Source organism: Mustela nigripes, chromosome 14 (assembly GCF_022355385.1).
Source record: "Mustela nigripes isolate SB6536 chromosome 14, MUSNIG.SB6536, whole genome shotgun sequence".
Lineage (NCBI taxonomy): Eukaryota > Metazoa > Chordata > Mammalia > Carnivora > Mustelidae > Mustela > Mustela nigripes.
In genome coordinates, this window is record NC_081570.1 from 41,744,766 (window position 1) to 41,760,940 (window position 16,175).

Below are 16,175 nucleotides of genomic sequence, written 5' to 3' on the forward strand. Positions count from 1 at the left end.
CTAGTGAGTCTTTTACTCAATATAATCGAAACTATGCTCAGACTGTTTGCACTGATCTTTGTAATTTGTTTTTAAAATGGATCATTTTGAGAGCCTTATCCCCACCACACCACAGCTGTATTAGGGCAGTAACTCTTGCCTTATTCATCTTTGTGTTTGTTTTGTCTTTAATGATTTAGTTATTTAGTTTGAGAAAGAAAGCGTGAGCATACACAGGCAGGGAGGGGCATAGAAAGAGCCCGATGGCAGGCTTGATCTCTCATGACCTGAGCAGAAACCAGTCTGAGGCTTAAACGAATGCGCCCTCCCAGGTGCCTCTTGTCTTACTCATCTTTGAATCTCTTACTCCTAGAATAGTATCTGACACATACTACTCCTTCCCACCAACTGTGCAGAAACTAGTTGGTAAAGGTCTCTTCTCACACAACTGAATACAACATCACATAAAAATAGATGTTGGCCTGGGGCACCTGGGTGGCTCAGTTGGTTAAATGTCAGACTCTTGATTTTGGCTCAGGTCACGATCTCTGGGTGGCGGGATCGAGCCCTGCATTCAGCTTCCTGCTTGGGGAAGGAGATGCTCTTCTCCTTCTCCCTCTGTCTCTCCCCCTGTTCACACACTCTCTCTTAAATAAGTAAATCTTTAAAAAAAAAAGGTGTTGATCTGATATTCTTTAGCATAATTGGGTTGGCACAAATAGAGACAAACTGTTATGCAGTCATTGAATTTCCTGCCAATTTAAAAGGCACCAAGAGCAAAATCTAGAAGGATTTAAAGAAAAGATCAATCACCTGTTGAAATGTTGCTTCTTCCAGTCCTGATCGACGGAACTCAGCAAGGATGGCTCTCAGGAAACTCTGTTCCAGAACAGAGGAATTTCTTAAAGAAAATGAGATGTGAATTCTTGTTAAGTGGCCATATCACTAGCTCAGAGAAAAGCCTAATAAAGTTTTCATGTGTCTTTACAGAAGAGAGAGGAAAAACTCTCTCCTATATTATTTGGCAAGGCTTCCTCCTCCCCCTAAAAGTTCCAAAATGATATAAAATGCCATTACAGAAGCCAGGGAACAAAGCAACTAGCTCTCCCTGTGGATTATGCCCCTTAAGAAAAGGACAGCATCTTCAGTAAATGCAGGTTGGATGAGAAAAAGCTTAGAAACTTCCATGGCCTTCCCACTCAGGGTCAGGAAGGAGAAGCATCTTACTTTTTAAAAAATTGAATGTATTTGTCATTTGACATTATGCTCTTTTAAGGTATACAACGTTGTACTTTTAAACATTTATATATTGTAATATAATTCCCTTTGAGGCTATATTTATCAAATTACACTATCATAGGAAAATACTGTTATCCACATACATTAAAAGCAACTTACTTGATGGCAGTGATATATGACGATGAGAACATCTCATCTACTGCTTGTAGCAAGTGGGTTACAGTGACCAGGCCAGGTGAGTCAGGCTTCTGGCAGGAGAACTCACAGATCTCCGTGGCACGCCTACAGATGTCCAGGCAGCGTCGTGCATCTCCGGAAAGGGCTGCCACCTACAAGAGGGAATATTTTATTCCTTGGGGTCCACCTCAGCCCAAGAGAAAAAACAACAGACTCTTGGTTCAACTAAAAAGGAAAGGCAGTGCTGGGAATGGGTTGAAGCCTGACGTCATGTGCTTAGACCCAGTGGGAACCTGGTGGGAGCCTGGATATAAATTATTACACTGCTTCTAGGATTCTTCCTTAAGTCCAAACCTTTGTTTTGGATTTATGGATAAAACCATAATGGAAAGGGCAAGAATTCTCACCTTTATTTAAAATTCAGGAAATAAAACTTAAAAGAGACCACTGGCCCAAGATCATTATTGAAACACCTAGAAGCACAAGTGTTCTCATTCTTTGCATGAAGAGAACAATGTCCCCCAGGAGCAGCTAGCCAAAGCCAAGAGGCTGCCGTGGAGCCTATTTTGATTCTAAAGCCACAGCTTCAGTCTCCCTAACAGCATGGTGGTAAATTTTGGAGACCACCTGGTAATTGGCTAAATGAACCAGAATCAAGAAGGAAGGAAGCCACAAAGCTGGAGGACACAGGGAAGTCCATGGTTAGAGGAGTCTGACCAAACCACAATGCCAATGACTCCGCTGCTCCTTTCTTTCCATGCACGCAGATTCCTTTCACAGGGAATCCTGTACTCTATCCCATGCTGACTCAGAAAGCCGCCTGCACTTTAAATTTCACAGAAGAAATTCTTGGACTCTGCAGCCTTCGAGGATCTCTCAGTATTCCCAGTAACTGTCGGCAGTCCTGACCATTTGCCCAACAACAATTGCAGTAACAACATCCTGCCTGACGACATCCTGGACGTCCTGAGATTATCATTTCCTTCCAAAATTCACACTGCGTCACGTTTACAAGAGCAAACTGTATAGGCATATACATACACAACACACTAAGATTAAAAGTGGTCATATGTGGGAAGTGAGATTATCAGAGTTTATAAATACTTTGTGTACATGTTTTCAGAATGCAAATTTAAGACATTCAAAACAAAGGTCACTTTTCTAGTTACCCGAGAGCTGCTGCAGAGGCCTAAACTTAGAGTGAACAGGTGACCCTGGGAAGCAAGAAAATGCCCAAAGCAGTTCTTGTCTTGGGGGTATCCACGAACTGTGGTGACCATACCCTCTCTCACTGCTGCTGGGGTGAAGGAGGCACAAGAAAAGCTGGGCCCACCCCGCACGGAATCTAACAGAAGACCGTGTATAAACTTGGGCTCTGACCTTCGCTACAGCCTCAGTATAGGGTGAATCAGAGACCCACTGGGCAGAAGGGACAGAAAAATGGGCTTGCGTAGACCCTAGTGCCAGGCAGGTGTAAAAAAACGGAGTCTTTGCAACTATAAGCCTTCACGTGGATTTGTAGCCCAAATGTATGTCATGTCTCCTAAAAACCTCAAGTGGAGGAGAAATTTGTTGAAAAATGGTTCCAGTTGGTAGTGGCCCTCTGTAACAGACAGAAGCAAAAACAAACTCTGAGTGAACTAACTTCAACCCAGTCCTCAACTAATTCTCAAAGGGAGCTCTAAGGAACATGAGCATATAGTAAAAAATAAAAAATTAAATTAAAAAAATCAAGACATAAAAACAAGGAAACAAGGCCAAATACACACGACAAACAGCAATCAACAGAATTAAATGCACAAAGAGTTCAGATATCATAAATATAAACAATATAAATATAAATAGAAATAGAAACAATATAAAATAAGTCTGTTTCTTTGTATGTATAGAAATGAAAAGGAGATTTGAAATTACGGGCAAAATTTTTAGTAAAAGCAGAATCTAAATCTGATGCCTCCTGAAACCAAGAACCCTAAAAAGGAAGGGAATCAACAGGAGAGTCAAGAATGTAATTTTTCCAGAGGCAGAGTAGTGACTGACTCCGTAGGCTGGAGAGAGCCAAGTCCTAAGCCAGTACAAAGGAATCCAAGGAAAAAAAATCTAAATTACACTAAATATCTTCAAAGTGCTCAGATGACAGCAATACCAGAACTGAAGGTAAAGGGGGATTTCTGGCTAAAATAAGGAGGACTGGTTGAAAGTTAACAACCTGATGACCCAGAGCAGGAGTCAGAAACTACAGCCTGCCACACATTTGCATACGTGAAGTTTTACTGGAACACAACCGTGAGCATTCATTTACCTACTGTGCCTGGCTGCTTTCAGGATGCAAGGGCACAGTTGAGGAGTGGTGACAGAGACCGTTGGAACCACAAAGCCTAAAACATTTCCTGCCGGGCCCTTCACAGAAAAAGTTTGTGGACCCTTGCCCTAGATTCCTTCCCTCATTTCATGCTGTTGGGTAAACCACAGGGACACTCAGGAAGTTTTAGGGCTCTTTGGCAAATTTTGTGCCTTGGTTGGTTGTACTGTCACTATAAAACTCTTTGCCTTGGAGATTATCCCTCTTCTGCCATGGCAAGAATCCAGAAATTTATTCTCAAGCAAGGATAAAGAGAAAGTCTCTGGGCCAGGGACCGCTAGGCATTATTGTAGGGGAAGGGAGGTCCCTTCCTAGATATAAATGGTTACTGTTCCCATACTGAATTTGAAGACCTCCATCCTCTGCCCGACTCCTGGAATACTGCCCTCCAGGGGCAGTATTGCCAACCTAGACTCCCAGTATTGCCAACCAGGTCTCCTATTCACGGAGACCTGACTATTCTTAAGGGAAAGAACTGGAGATACTGGAATTGGCCCAAACAGAATGCCCCAGAGTGAAGTTCCCAGTGGTAAGCCCCACTCATGTGCTCAGAGCTCCCCAACCTAAAGTTTTTTAATCTTCACTCACATATCAGAGTGGACAACCAAGACATCTGAGGAAAGTCTCTAACCATATGAGATAGAAGCTGAATTCAACAGACAAAAAGCATCTTGGAAGAAAAGAGAGAAGACAACATCAATAAACAGAATGGCATAAAAAAAAGGACTCTTCAGAGAGACAAAAAGACAAAAAAGAACTTTTAGAAAGATAGCAGAAGTGAAAAAACTCTACCTAACAGAGGGGGTAAGTGGTAACTTTGAGCTCCTACAAAGCAAAGCTTGGAGACCAGCTCCCTGTCTGAATCGCCTCTGACCCCAGCACCCAGCTCTGACCTGGTGTCCCACATGCTGCTGCTCTAGGCGCTCAGAACTCTAATCGCTTCAGACAGGAAGAACCAGAAACGAGCTTATAATTCTTTTAAGTGCTGAAATACTCCGGATGTGTGGTTTCTTGCATCCAGATTGAAGCTGAGACATTTAACCCACTTCTGTCCCTCAGCAGCCTTGCAGAACAGTCTAGGTTGGCATTCTCCTGGTGAGCTTGTGGGACACAGGCATCCAATGCCTGGCACCTGTCCTGGAGAGCCACCCCTGGAGGCACATCAAGGATGTGATCTCCTTTAATTCTCAAAACAGTCCAACAAGTTTGCTACTCGATGGCCTATACTACCCTTTCCGTCATACAAAGCTGCCTGCCCCTGTTACTGCCTGAACCAATTTATCTTCATTTGTATATAAGCCCACCATACTCCTAGCCTGCTCGTTAATTAGACAATAAGAAAGTTAAGGAACTGGGCGCCTGAGTGGCTCAGTGGGTTAGGCCTTTGCCCTCAGCTCAGGTCATGATCCCAGGGTCCTGGGATCGAGTCCTGAGGCAGGCTCTCTGCTCCCCTCTCTCTGCCTGCCTTTCTGCCTACTTGTAATTTCTCTCTGCGTGTCAAATAAATAAATAAAATCTTAAAAAAAAAAAAAGAAAAGAAAGTTAAGGAACTTTTCACACTTTTGCTTCTACTTTTTGATATTTATGTTTACAGGACTCTCTAAATTTCTCTTCAAGCAGAGAGCACCCGACACAAGGCCTCACGCAGGCAGGCACTCAGCACAGACAGCACAGGTGCAAGTAGGAGCTCCCGAAGGTGACTTACCTTCCTGGCTACCAGCTGGATGGCATCGTCCTCAAAGGCCTTCACATGTTTGAGTCGGCATGTTAGGATCTGCTGCAGTTGGCTGTGAGTATAGGGCTGGAAGGACATCCTGGTAAGCCCCTGGCAAGTCAAGACCACAGAGACCAAGTTCATTAATTAACCATTCTGACAGTCCTTCTGGTCAGCCACCGTCAAATCCCTAAGCCTGCTTTCCAAGTCCCTCAAGGCTACATCAGTCCCTCCCAGGACTGCCACGTTATCGATTACAGCTCCTTTCACCGCTGATAGCAGCAGGTGGTCTCCTGAAGACAGCCACAGCGCTCAAGTAATTTGTCCTTTTGTTTCAGACAATCTTTATTCTCCCAGAATCACTTAGGAGTAGATCCAGGCAAGGGTGCTCTAGCTGGAGCGGGTGGGAGCATCCCCAACTCCGCAGAGAACACAGGCTCAGCTCCTGGCTTCACTTGACTTGCTTCTCAGTCCCTGCTGTGCTTCCTGCTGAAGCACCCATCCCCGGGGGCAGGGCAGTGTCTGCTCTGGTCCCTGCTGTATCCCACGCCTCCAGCCTGGCCTGGCAGGGGCGAGCGCTTCCAGATGTTTAAAAAACAATTAGACCTGCAGGGCTCTGTGCAGGTTAAGAGTACCCCAGTGGCAGAACAGCAAGGTGTATTTGCAGAAAATCATGCAATGGCAGCAGATTTAATTTAATTACAGGAATTTCAGAAATCACATTGTGCACTTTTCCCATTTACTTTAGTTTCCCGTGCATTTAGTTTTTAGAACTCCTTGGCCCCCGTTATGGATCTGTAAGAAGGGCTTAAGAACAGCCCTAGGACCCACCAGTCGGCTCGAGACCCGGTTCATCATGATGCGCTCCGGCAGGTCCATTGTGTTGGCGATGGTCAGGACTACAAGCCGGGCCTCCCGGTGAGCGGGCCAGTCAAAGAGATTGTACAGCACGTCTTGTTTCTGAGTCCACAGAAGGTCAAGCTGCCGGGAAAGGGACAGAGATGCAGGAACAACCACAGAAGTTACCGCTGTGTTAGCTGCCTGGGCTTCTCAGGTCCCACCAAGAAAGCAGCAGGGACATCGATGGGATGCAGGTGTCTCACCACCACCGAACAGGCTCAGATGAACGAAGGGATGAGATGAAGGAGCCAGGGCCTCCCTCTCAACCCAGCACTTGCTCCTGGCATGCCCCGGTCAAGCACCAGGCCACTCTCCCGGTCCTCCCGAGGGTACCTCCTTACCTCATCCACAAGCAGCACAGTGCTTTCCTGAGAGGACTTCCGGGTCAGAAAGCGCTTTGCCAGCAGTTCTGCTGCATGGTTAGCGGTTGCCTTCTGGCCGGTCAGCTTCTGCAATGAGGGAAAAGCAGGTGTGGTAAACAGGAAGTATTTTACTCTCCTGAGCTTAATGTTAAATTTGCAATAGAGGAAGCAATTTTGTGTGAGGACTTCACTGTCCTAAATTCTGCCTTCCACTCTGGTCTTAACCTTAACATGGAAGGAGAAGAGAAGGCACCAGAAGAGATGATAAAGAAAGTCTGTGTTTGAAATGCAAGTGAGCCACAGGCAGGTCCCAGCAGCCCCTCCAAAATCATTACTGCATGACTTGATTTATAACTGGCCATTACTTGTTCCAAGAAAACCACTAATGAATACAAGAGCCAGGTTCAAACTCTAGCCGACCTCTAATCTGTTCCCCACAGTTGGCCACAGGGTCTCCTGTGTGCCAACAGTTTTCACCACATCAGTGGTGAAAGCCAGGAAGCCCTGGCTTCCAGTATTCATGCCCAGCTCCTAGACTTTAAGGTCCCTGAGGGTAGGAATTGTCTTCTCTACTCTTGCTTCCTCACACAAAAGACAACGCCTGGCACATCGTAAATATACCAATAAGCACAAAACCTCCCTTTTTTCATATGCCACCAAGAAACTCTATTTCCCAAAAAGCTGCAACAGCTTTACTCACCTGCAAGATCTGCACATAGACCTGATGGGGTTCTGTCAGCTTCATGCCATTGACCTCGATGTACTGAAAGGGAGGAAGGTCATTTGCTTGGGCTGCCTGCTGCAGGCAGCGTATCACCTCGTGCACAGTGGCGGTCTTCCCTGTCCCGGGGACCCCGGAGATGTACATGCACCTGCAGCAAGAGGGGAAGACCCGCGGGCTGAGTCTGTGCCGGCTGCCTCACACCATCACCAGTTAGAAGCATGGGGATGTGTGCTGAAGGAAGGGCCCAGACCCCTGAAATGCGGAGGAGGGAGCAGTAAGGACCACCCTTGGAAGCTAGTTAGAGCAAGACCTGGTTACACAGAATCATTCATTCTATGAGCAGTGCTATAGGCCAAGAAGACTTTTTTTTTTTTTCTCTGAATGACAGGCATTTTCTTCCTAGAGAATTATTTTGACAAAAGCTGCTTTAGAAGCCTTCAACCTTCAGCAACAACTTTGCCTGTTCTCCTGACGCTAGGAAGACCATTCGGTTGAACTGTGACACCTGAGGTGGAGCCAGCAGGAGCCTTTTCCCCAGACCGTCCCGTTGGCCTCAGCAGGACTCACCCTCCCGTCCGGTCCAAGAGTTTGCTTTCCACAAAGTTGTAGATGTTTTGGAATTCCTGTTCCCGACAGGGAAGAGACTCGGGTACAGCAGAAACATGCAGCCTACAATCAGCAATAAACAAGGGGGAAATAGGACATTTCACCATCTACTCAGTAACAAATGCGGAAGGCTTATGTATAGTTTCTATGTGAAACTTCAATCAGAAATCCACAGGAAATGCCTTCATTCGGCCTCCTAATCCTTTCTCCATCCAAATGACCCAACTGATAGGTTCTAAACAAGGGTACATAACCCCTGGGGAGCTTTCCTCAATTACAGGGATGGCCTTCATCCCATGAGAGATTCTGATTTACTTGTTTTCTGGGAAGATGTTGGCTTATGTATCTTGAGAAAGTTCCTGCGTAGTTCTAAAGAGTACCATGATGGAAAAGCAGTATTCTCCTTCATCAGCCACCTTCTGTCCCTGAGCAAATGGTGGTAGAAGCCTACTCTCTGAGAACATGTCCACATTATCCCACCCAGACACTGCTTGAAAAGGTTTCTTCTCTCTAAACACACATGTTCGTTTTACTCTCTACCTTTATCATGTACATGGAAGGCTACAAATTACTTGTTTGATGTAAATGAAAGCAGAGACCCATTCCCGCCTATCTAACGGGGGGCCCCCGAGAAGCGCACCTCAGCCGGGCCTCCTCCAGCATGCTGGCTGGCTCCTGGGCAGCCTGGTTTCGGCTGCGGATCTGAGGAGTGGCATGGCGTGGCGTGCCGGGCTTGGGCTGTGTTCAAAAAGAGAACAGATTTCAGAAGAAAAAGGCAAAGCAAAACCCCATCTAGGACACATCAGCAAGTCTGATTCATGAAACTCTGACAAAAAGAATGGTGAATACCTCTTAGTGCATTTCCTTTTAAAGTACCACGAATCTCCCCCTCTCTGATGTTACAAATACTATTCACTGGCCAGACACAATTTCTTTTTTCTATTTTACACACAGTCCTGGGATTTGAAAACAATGTCTATCTGAATAAAGAATGAATAAAAGTAAGAGACTCTTAATCTCATGAAATAAACTGAGGGTTGCTGCGGGGTGGGGAGATAGGGATGCGGTGGCTGGGTGATGGACACTGGGGAGGGTATGTGCTATGGTGAGTGCTGTGAAATGTGCAAGCCTGATGATTCACAGACCTGTACCCCTGGGGCAAATAATACATTATATGTTAATTTAAAAAATGAATGAAAGCATGGATTAAATACTATTTAAAAGTAAAATATTATCTTGAAAGACAAGAAATTTATAAGAAACCCTAACTACTCTGCCCAATACACAGTAGGGCAGGAGGCATAAACCAAGGTTGATCCATAGGCTTCTCCTCTAGATTTGTTTGAATATACAGTCAAACTTTAGCTCAGGACTTCCATAATCCAGAACTGGAAAGATATCACCAGATTTTTCCACTCCCAAATCCCAGGTTCTATCTAGGCTGACCAGCCCATCTCTTTTCTTCCTTGTTGCTGGCTTACTAGAGTGGACCTGCTACTCCATCTTTCTTTCCACAAAGCACTCCCTTCCGTGGGGGCATTTCCCCTACCCACCTTCTGATCTCCCCAGGCTACAGGGTAACAGCCTCTCTACCCCTTCCTCAGGCAGAAAGCACTTACACCCTAATAGTTTTCTATCTGTTACCTTTGTAGAAAACAAGAAAGGAATACCAAAACCTTGCTGAGAAGGTATGGAACACTTTGGTGGACTTCTGACCTTTTTATCATGCAAAAGATGCCATCACACCCTAGTATCCCTTGTTTTGGGTAGGACCCCGCAGATGACAGATGCGATCAGAACCTTGATCTGCTATTTGCAAAATGAAACTCCAGGTAGAATGGTCACTAATCCAAAAGTGATCTATTTGATTTCCTTCTCTGAAGGTCTTTTTTTTTTTTTCAACCCAAGCCCAATCACATTTTTCTTGATATGGAAAAATGGAGATCAGCTGTAGAAAAAGTATCCTAACTAGGCATTTCCTAAAAACAATAGGCTCCCAGAGAAGAGTTTCCAGATCAAAGACCCATACACTAATGCACTCTGAGAAGGTCATGTTAATATTAATAAATTAATGGCCCTGAGAACTCCTGTGACAATGAACCAGTTTAACTGTGTGATCCAAACATTTCTGAAACATAATCTGAACGTGGGAAGACCTTCTTTTAATTGATTCAACATTCTACTAAAATTCCACAGGAAGCAGCAGAGATGTCCATTCCCCTCTTCCATCTTACTTTACACAGTTTATTACCAAGACCTTAGTCGTGCTTGTTTCTCAGGTGAATCAGGTGGCACAGCAGAAACAACGTAACGTAGCCCAGCAGCCCTGGATTCAAGATCAAGTCTGAGCAACTTGAAAGAGGACTTCACTGCCATTTTTACCTTAGTCTGTACTTTCTGATTTAGTTCTTTCCAGCTTATCTCTTAACGTGGGCAAGACATTGCATGACAGGAACTGATAAGCAATAACCACTGCCCTGGCGCCAGCAAAACCCTGCAGGACCAACCTCCAGACAGTGATGGCCCTGACTTCCCTGACCGCCAGCACATACCCAGCCGCCTTTGTCTCCATTCCCTTATATCAACCTAGAAGCATCTTCAGTACTTTGGAGAGTCTTTGAGAGGTCGGTCTGCTGTCTTCCCAGTGTTGGCCTCACTGAAATGAACTCCCTTCTTGTTTCACCACCACTCATCTCTCTGCCTTTGGGTTTTGTCAGTCAGGGGCAAGTGGCTGAACCTGGTCTGTTGGGGACCCCGGGAGCTGGGTGGCTCTTGCACCCTCGGGCCCTGGCTACACAGATCAGGCATAAAGTACTCTGCTAGCATTTGTGGAAAATGCAAAGACAAGGAGCCAGGCCTTGTCCCTCCCTCAGGAACTCTGGTTCTTGGCTATTTGGTTTCATATCGTAAAAGGAACTCGGATTCAAAATCATTGCTACTGGATTCATTTTCAGTCCTAGGGTTCACTTAGATCTTTTCCTCTATGAATATTCCAGCTGGAGTAACTTTGCCTATGACAGACCTGTGCTCAGAATCCAGCTGTGACTAACTGTGTGACCTTAGCCAACACAATTTTAGAATTAAGAGAAGATGCTTCGGTGGCAAACAAACCTAAAAGAGTCTTACGGTTTTCTTTGGTGTCTTTGAGGGGGTCTGTAAGGATGACTTCATGGAAGAGCATGGGTCCTTGGACACCTGACTAGATGTTCTCCTTGAGAGGGTTGGTGTGGGAGTCTCTTCCTCCTCACTGCCAGAGTCTGAAATCTCTGCTGCCGGCAGAAACTCCTCCTCTTCTTGGTCACTCTTACTGTTACCTAAAAACCTGAATGGTGGGACACATTATTTTCTGATATTTAGCATCTAAATAAAAAGCTCTCTAATAGGCCACTGTGGACTAGAAATATTATAGAATCTTTTCTGCAACCAAGTAATATAGGATGTGTTCTGCTTCTTGGACCCTTGCTACTGTAATGCTCTGCTAAGGGCTTTACTGGTAGTCTCTCGTTAAATTCTTCGACAACCTTGTGACTTGTGAATTATCACTCCCATTTTATAGAATAGGAAACTGCAGCTTAGAAAGGCAAAGTAACCTTCCCAAGGATACACAGTATGACAAAGCTTAGGTTTAAATCCAAGTTGCTAGAATCAAAGTTCATGCTTTTAGGCACTGCACTAACAGTCTTGCTGAATGTGAGTATAGGGCCCCAGGACCCCTCTAAACCCAGGGCACTATTTCTTGCCCCTTTCAAACTATGACATTTCTGTGGAATTAACATATTCCCAGACATACTAAGTAAAAGGCAAATTAATGGAATAGCAAATAACAAACAAGAAACATAAGAGGCTTTAGGAAATGAGATTAGAGATACTATAGAGAGCAGTGACAAACATTTTCCACCTGCTAAGAATAGACTTACCGAAGCTGCTGTCTAATCCGATTCAAAGTCAAGACAGAACTCTTCCTACGGATCCGATGTGGGGTAGAGGTAGGTTCTTCTGGAGCTTCTGGTTCTTCTGCCTCCCTGCAAAGTATCACAGCACGATTACGAGACATAGTTTTGGGCACTAGGAGTCAGTGGTGGGCTCCTGACTGGCTCCTACTGTTTTTTATAGCTACTTTGGAAAGATTTGGATTTGGAGGGAACTAATCACACTTGGTTCAAAAACTTTGTAATTCAAGTCTGACTCAACACCAAAGATAAAGTTTGTCTGAAGCTTATCATTCAAATCAGATTCATGACTTCACCAGCTAAAGACCAGAATGTACTCAGGCCAGGCAGAGCTTCTTACCCTCTTTAATTACTGAGGCATCAGTGGATTTACTGTCCAGACTCAAGGCAGGCAGAAGTGCAGCTATGTATTCAATGCAAAGCATTTACCAAGCAAACCTATTATAGACCAGGTGCTGGTCTGAGCAGGAAATATGGCCATGCGTGATTTCTGTTTTTCATATTATCTGTGCTGCCCCTTATTTACAAACATTGTCTCGTGTCAAACTGCAAAGTTTGATCTAGATGCATTATCTTCTTGTACCATATGTATTTGGGAATTTTGGAATTCCAGTCCAAAAAAAACCAAAGCGAAAAACAGACCAGGAAAGTGAATATTAATATGCGGTAAAGAGCTTTAGCAGGACTGTGAAGCAATCCAGGTTTGGGAAATTATCTCCTAGAGCAGGGATTCCAAAAGGACAACCAAGTATATCAGAATCATCCAAGGACCATTTCCAAATGCAGATTCTTGGGCCTAACACTCAGAGATTGATTCGTCTGGGAAGAAGCTCAGAAATCTGTATTTTGGAAAGGTTCCCAGGTGATGCTACAACAGTCAGATTTGAGACCTGCTGCTCTAACTTGAGCAGCCGTGTCCCATACATTCCAAATCACATAACAGAGCTCAGCTTGCTTTGTGGGAGGCAGGATAACGCCCAAGTCACCTCTTTTTGATGCTATCTGGTTTCAGAACCACGGAAGACACTGCCGAGGATGTCCCCCCCCTGGTAGGGGTAAGTCTTCTTTCCTCACTAATCTCTGTGGTTTTCAAAGCTGGGACTCGGGTTCTCAGGATCCTGTGACAGTTAGGTGATGCCTTCTTGTCATCCGCAGCACATGAGCTTTGAATCTCTCCAGTTTTCTGTAGGGCTTTCAGAGCTGGGGATGAGGTATGAAGTCCATCAGGCTGAGACCTCTTAGTAGGTGAGGTGATCTCAGAGAAGGCCACTTTTCGTTTACTTCTTCTGGGAGAATCCAACAAGGTCCCTGAATTCTGCTGGGAAATCCTAGTGCTAGGGGTCCTAGGGAATCCTAATCCCAAGAGAAATCACAATGTATGAATTTTATAATAAGCACCATGCACAACCTCAATCTCATTATAGCTAAATTCATCCACTGAAGTTACACAAAGGCATGAATTGCCCATATATATTTAAAAAAAAAAGGAATGTTGCCTCATTGTACTCTAGGGTCAGTTACTTTATTATCATTTTTTTTTTTCTTAGAGAGAGAGACAGACAGCATACATGCATGAGCGGGGGGAGTGGCAGAAGGAAAGGGAGAGAGAGAATCTTAAGCAGGCTCCACACTCAGCACGGAGCCCAATGCAGGACTGGACCCTGAGATCATGACCTGAGCCAAAACCAAGAGTTAGGTGCTTAACTGACTGAGCCCCATGAGTTGCCCATATTTTTAACTACTCCATGCTTTCTTCCCCCAGGCTAGCTAGTTCTTTTGTTTTTCATCTCTCCTAAATTCCAGGGTAATTTCCCCAGTTAGAGTCATAAGTCAACTGTTAAATCAGCTTTTGTGGATAAATATTCAGCAATTTCCCTGAAGTAATCTATCAAAGGAGTGCTGCTTCTTCTTCTTTTTTTTAAAGATTTTATTTATTTATTTGATAGAGAGCACAAGTAGGCAGAGAGGCAGGCAGAGAGAGGAGGAAGCAGGCTCCCCGCTGTGCAGAGAGCCCAATGCGGGGCACAATCCCAGGACCCTGAGATCACGACCTGGGCTGAAGGCAGAGGCTTAACCCACTGGGCCACCCAGGTGCCCCCATTTTCCCCTTTCTGTTAAAAACAATTAATCCTAAACATTTTCATCATAGCCCTCTCCTCTAGTTATATAACTGTGTCAAGTCCAGATTTCTTACCCTGTCCAGGTCCTGTAAAATCAACAGTAAAAAAAATACTGCCATTTATTTCTATATGGTGATGTTGCCAATTATTTCTTTAGTAATCTTTTGATATTTCCCAAATGTTTTATATGTTTATGCTCAGCTCCTAAATACACATTATACAAAGGAGCTATCAAGAACACAGACAACCGGATGCCTGGGTGGCTCGGTGGGTTAAAGCCTCTGCTTTCGGCTTGGGTCATGATTCCAGGGTCCTGGGATCAAGCCCCACATCGGTCTCTCTGCTCAGCAGGGAGCCTGCTTCCTCCTCTCTCTCTGCCTGCTTCTCTGCCTATTGTGATCTCCATCTGTCAAATAAATAAATAAAAAATCTTAAAATTATTAAAAAAAAAAAAGAAGAACACAGATAACTTGGAGCACCTAGGTGGCTCAGTCGTTAAACGTCTGTCTTTGGCTTGGGTCATGATCCCAGGATCCAGAGATTAAGCACCACATCAGGCTCCCTGCTAGGAGAGAAGCCTGCTTTCCCTCTTTCCCTCTCCCAGTCCCCCTGCTCATGTTCCTGCTCTTGCTCTCTCTTGCTGTCAAATAAGTAAATAAAATCTAAAAACAAAAAACAAGCAAAAAAAAAACCACAAATAACTTAAACCCAGTGAACTTGGTACAAAGAATTCAGGATTGATGACACATAATAGGATGAGGATGAACTCTCAGAACTGCCACAGGGAGGCTTCAAATACATTGTAAGTGAAAGAAAAATAAAAATTATATGCATGTTTGTGCATATGTATGTGTGTGCATACATGTGTATCTGCTTATGTCTGCAGAAAAAAGAAACCAGAAATAAAACTGATTACTTACAAAAGATGGAAAAGAAACAGGGTACATGGGCAAAGAAAGGAATGGGGCGTCTTTTGAGTACACTTTTTTTTTTTTTAAGATTTTGTTTATTTATTTGTCAGAGAGAGTGAAAGCACAAACGGGGGTGGGTGGGGGTAGGCAGCAGGCAGAGGGAGAAGCAGGCTACCCACTGTGCAAGGAGTCCAACACGCAACTCAATCCCAGGACCCTGGGATCATGCCCTAAGCCAAAGGTAGATGCTTAACTGACCGAGCCACCCAGCATCCCGAGTATACTTGTTTTAAATAGCTTTGAATCTTATTTTAATGTTTCATATGCTTAAAAATTAAAGATGGGAGAGACCCTAAAATTAAACAGAAATAAAAGAACCTAACTGCCTATCACCAATAATAAAACCATCAGAAGGAAAGAAAAGCAATTAAATTAACTTTACTCCCTCAGTGGAATATATTCTAAAGGCATAAAGAACTGCAAATAAATTCCAAACTTCAGTTGGTAAGTTAACTACCGGTAGTAGTACTGGGATAGCAATTGTGAAACTACTTCGTGTGTATCAGGATCTTGAAGAAGGGGGTACAACTATAGAATATGGGAAGAACCCTGTGGTACAAATGAGAAGTATTGGTAAAAATTTAAGAGTTTTAAAATACTTATTTCTTATCTCTTCCACTAAGGATCTAAAAGCAGGGTCACCTTAGTAGCAAAGTTTTAGAAGTTAAACTTAAGTGTTCTGGTTGAGCCCTATAACTTCTAAAGCTTTGCTACTGTGGAAAACAATATGGAGGCTTCTCAAAAAATTAAACAGAGGGGCGCCTAGATGGCTCAGTCATTAAGTGTCTGCCTTCAGCTCAGGTCATGATCCCAGGGTCCTGGGATGGAGCCCCTCATCCGGCTCCCTGCTCAGCAGGAAGCCTGCTTCTCCCTCTCTCACTCCCCCTATTTGTGTTCCCTTTCTCACTGTCTCTCTCTGTCAAATAAATAAATAAAATCTTTTAAAAAAACAAAATAGAAACATTATACCATCCACAATTCTTCTTTTGTGTAGTTATCCAAAGAAAATGAAAACACTAACTTGAAAAGATATGTGTACCTATATGCAGCATTATATACAATATTCAAAAT

At 44.1% G+C, this 16,175-nt stretch overlaps 1 protein-coding gene across 4 annotated transcripts in view; it reads right to left on the minus strand.

Moving 5' to 3' along the window:
• The window catches only part of ORC1 (origin recognition complex subunit 1), a 28,970-nt gene that overhangs the window by 1,527 nt on the left and 11,268 nt on the right, over positions 1-16,175 (minus strand). For 3 of the 4 annotated variants that reach the window (XM_059374737.1, XM_059374736.1, XM_059374738.1), the window contains 11 exons: positions 13,000-13,366; positions 11,981-12,085; positions 11,190-11,385; positions 8,704-8,801; positions 8,025-8,126; positions 7,434-7,605; positions 6,713-6,820; positions 6,303-6,452; positions 5,463-5,582; positions 1,378-1,547; positions 793-880 (listed from right to left, as the gene is read on the minus strand). In XM_059374737.1, coding sequence (XP_059230720.1) covers positions 793-880; positions 1,378-1,547; positions 5,463-5,582; positions 6,303-6,452; positions 6,713-6,820; positions 7,434-7,605; positions 8,025-8,126; positions 8,704-8,801; positions 11,190-11,385; positions 11,981-12,085; positions 13,000-13,366 — 1,676 coding nt within the window. The remainder of the gene's footprint in view (positions 1-792; positions 881-1,377; positions 1,548-5,462; positions 5,583-6,302; positions 6,453-6,712; positions 6,821-7,433; positions 7,606-8,024; positions 8,127-8,703; positions 8,802-11,189; positions 11,386-11,980; positions 12,086-12,999; positions 13,367-16,175) is intronic. The other variant, XM_059374739.1, reaches the window with a different exon arrangement.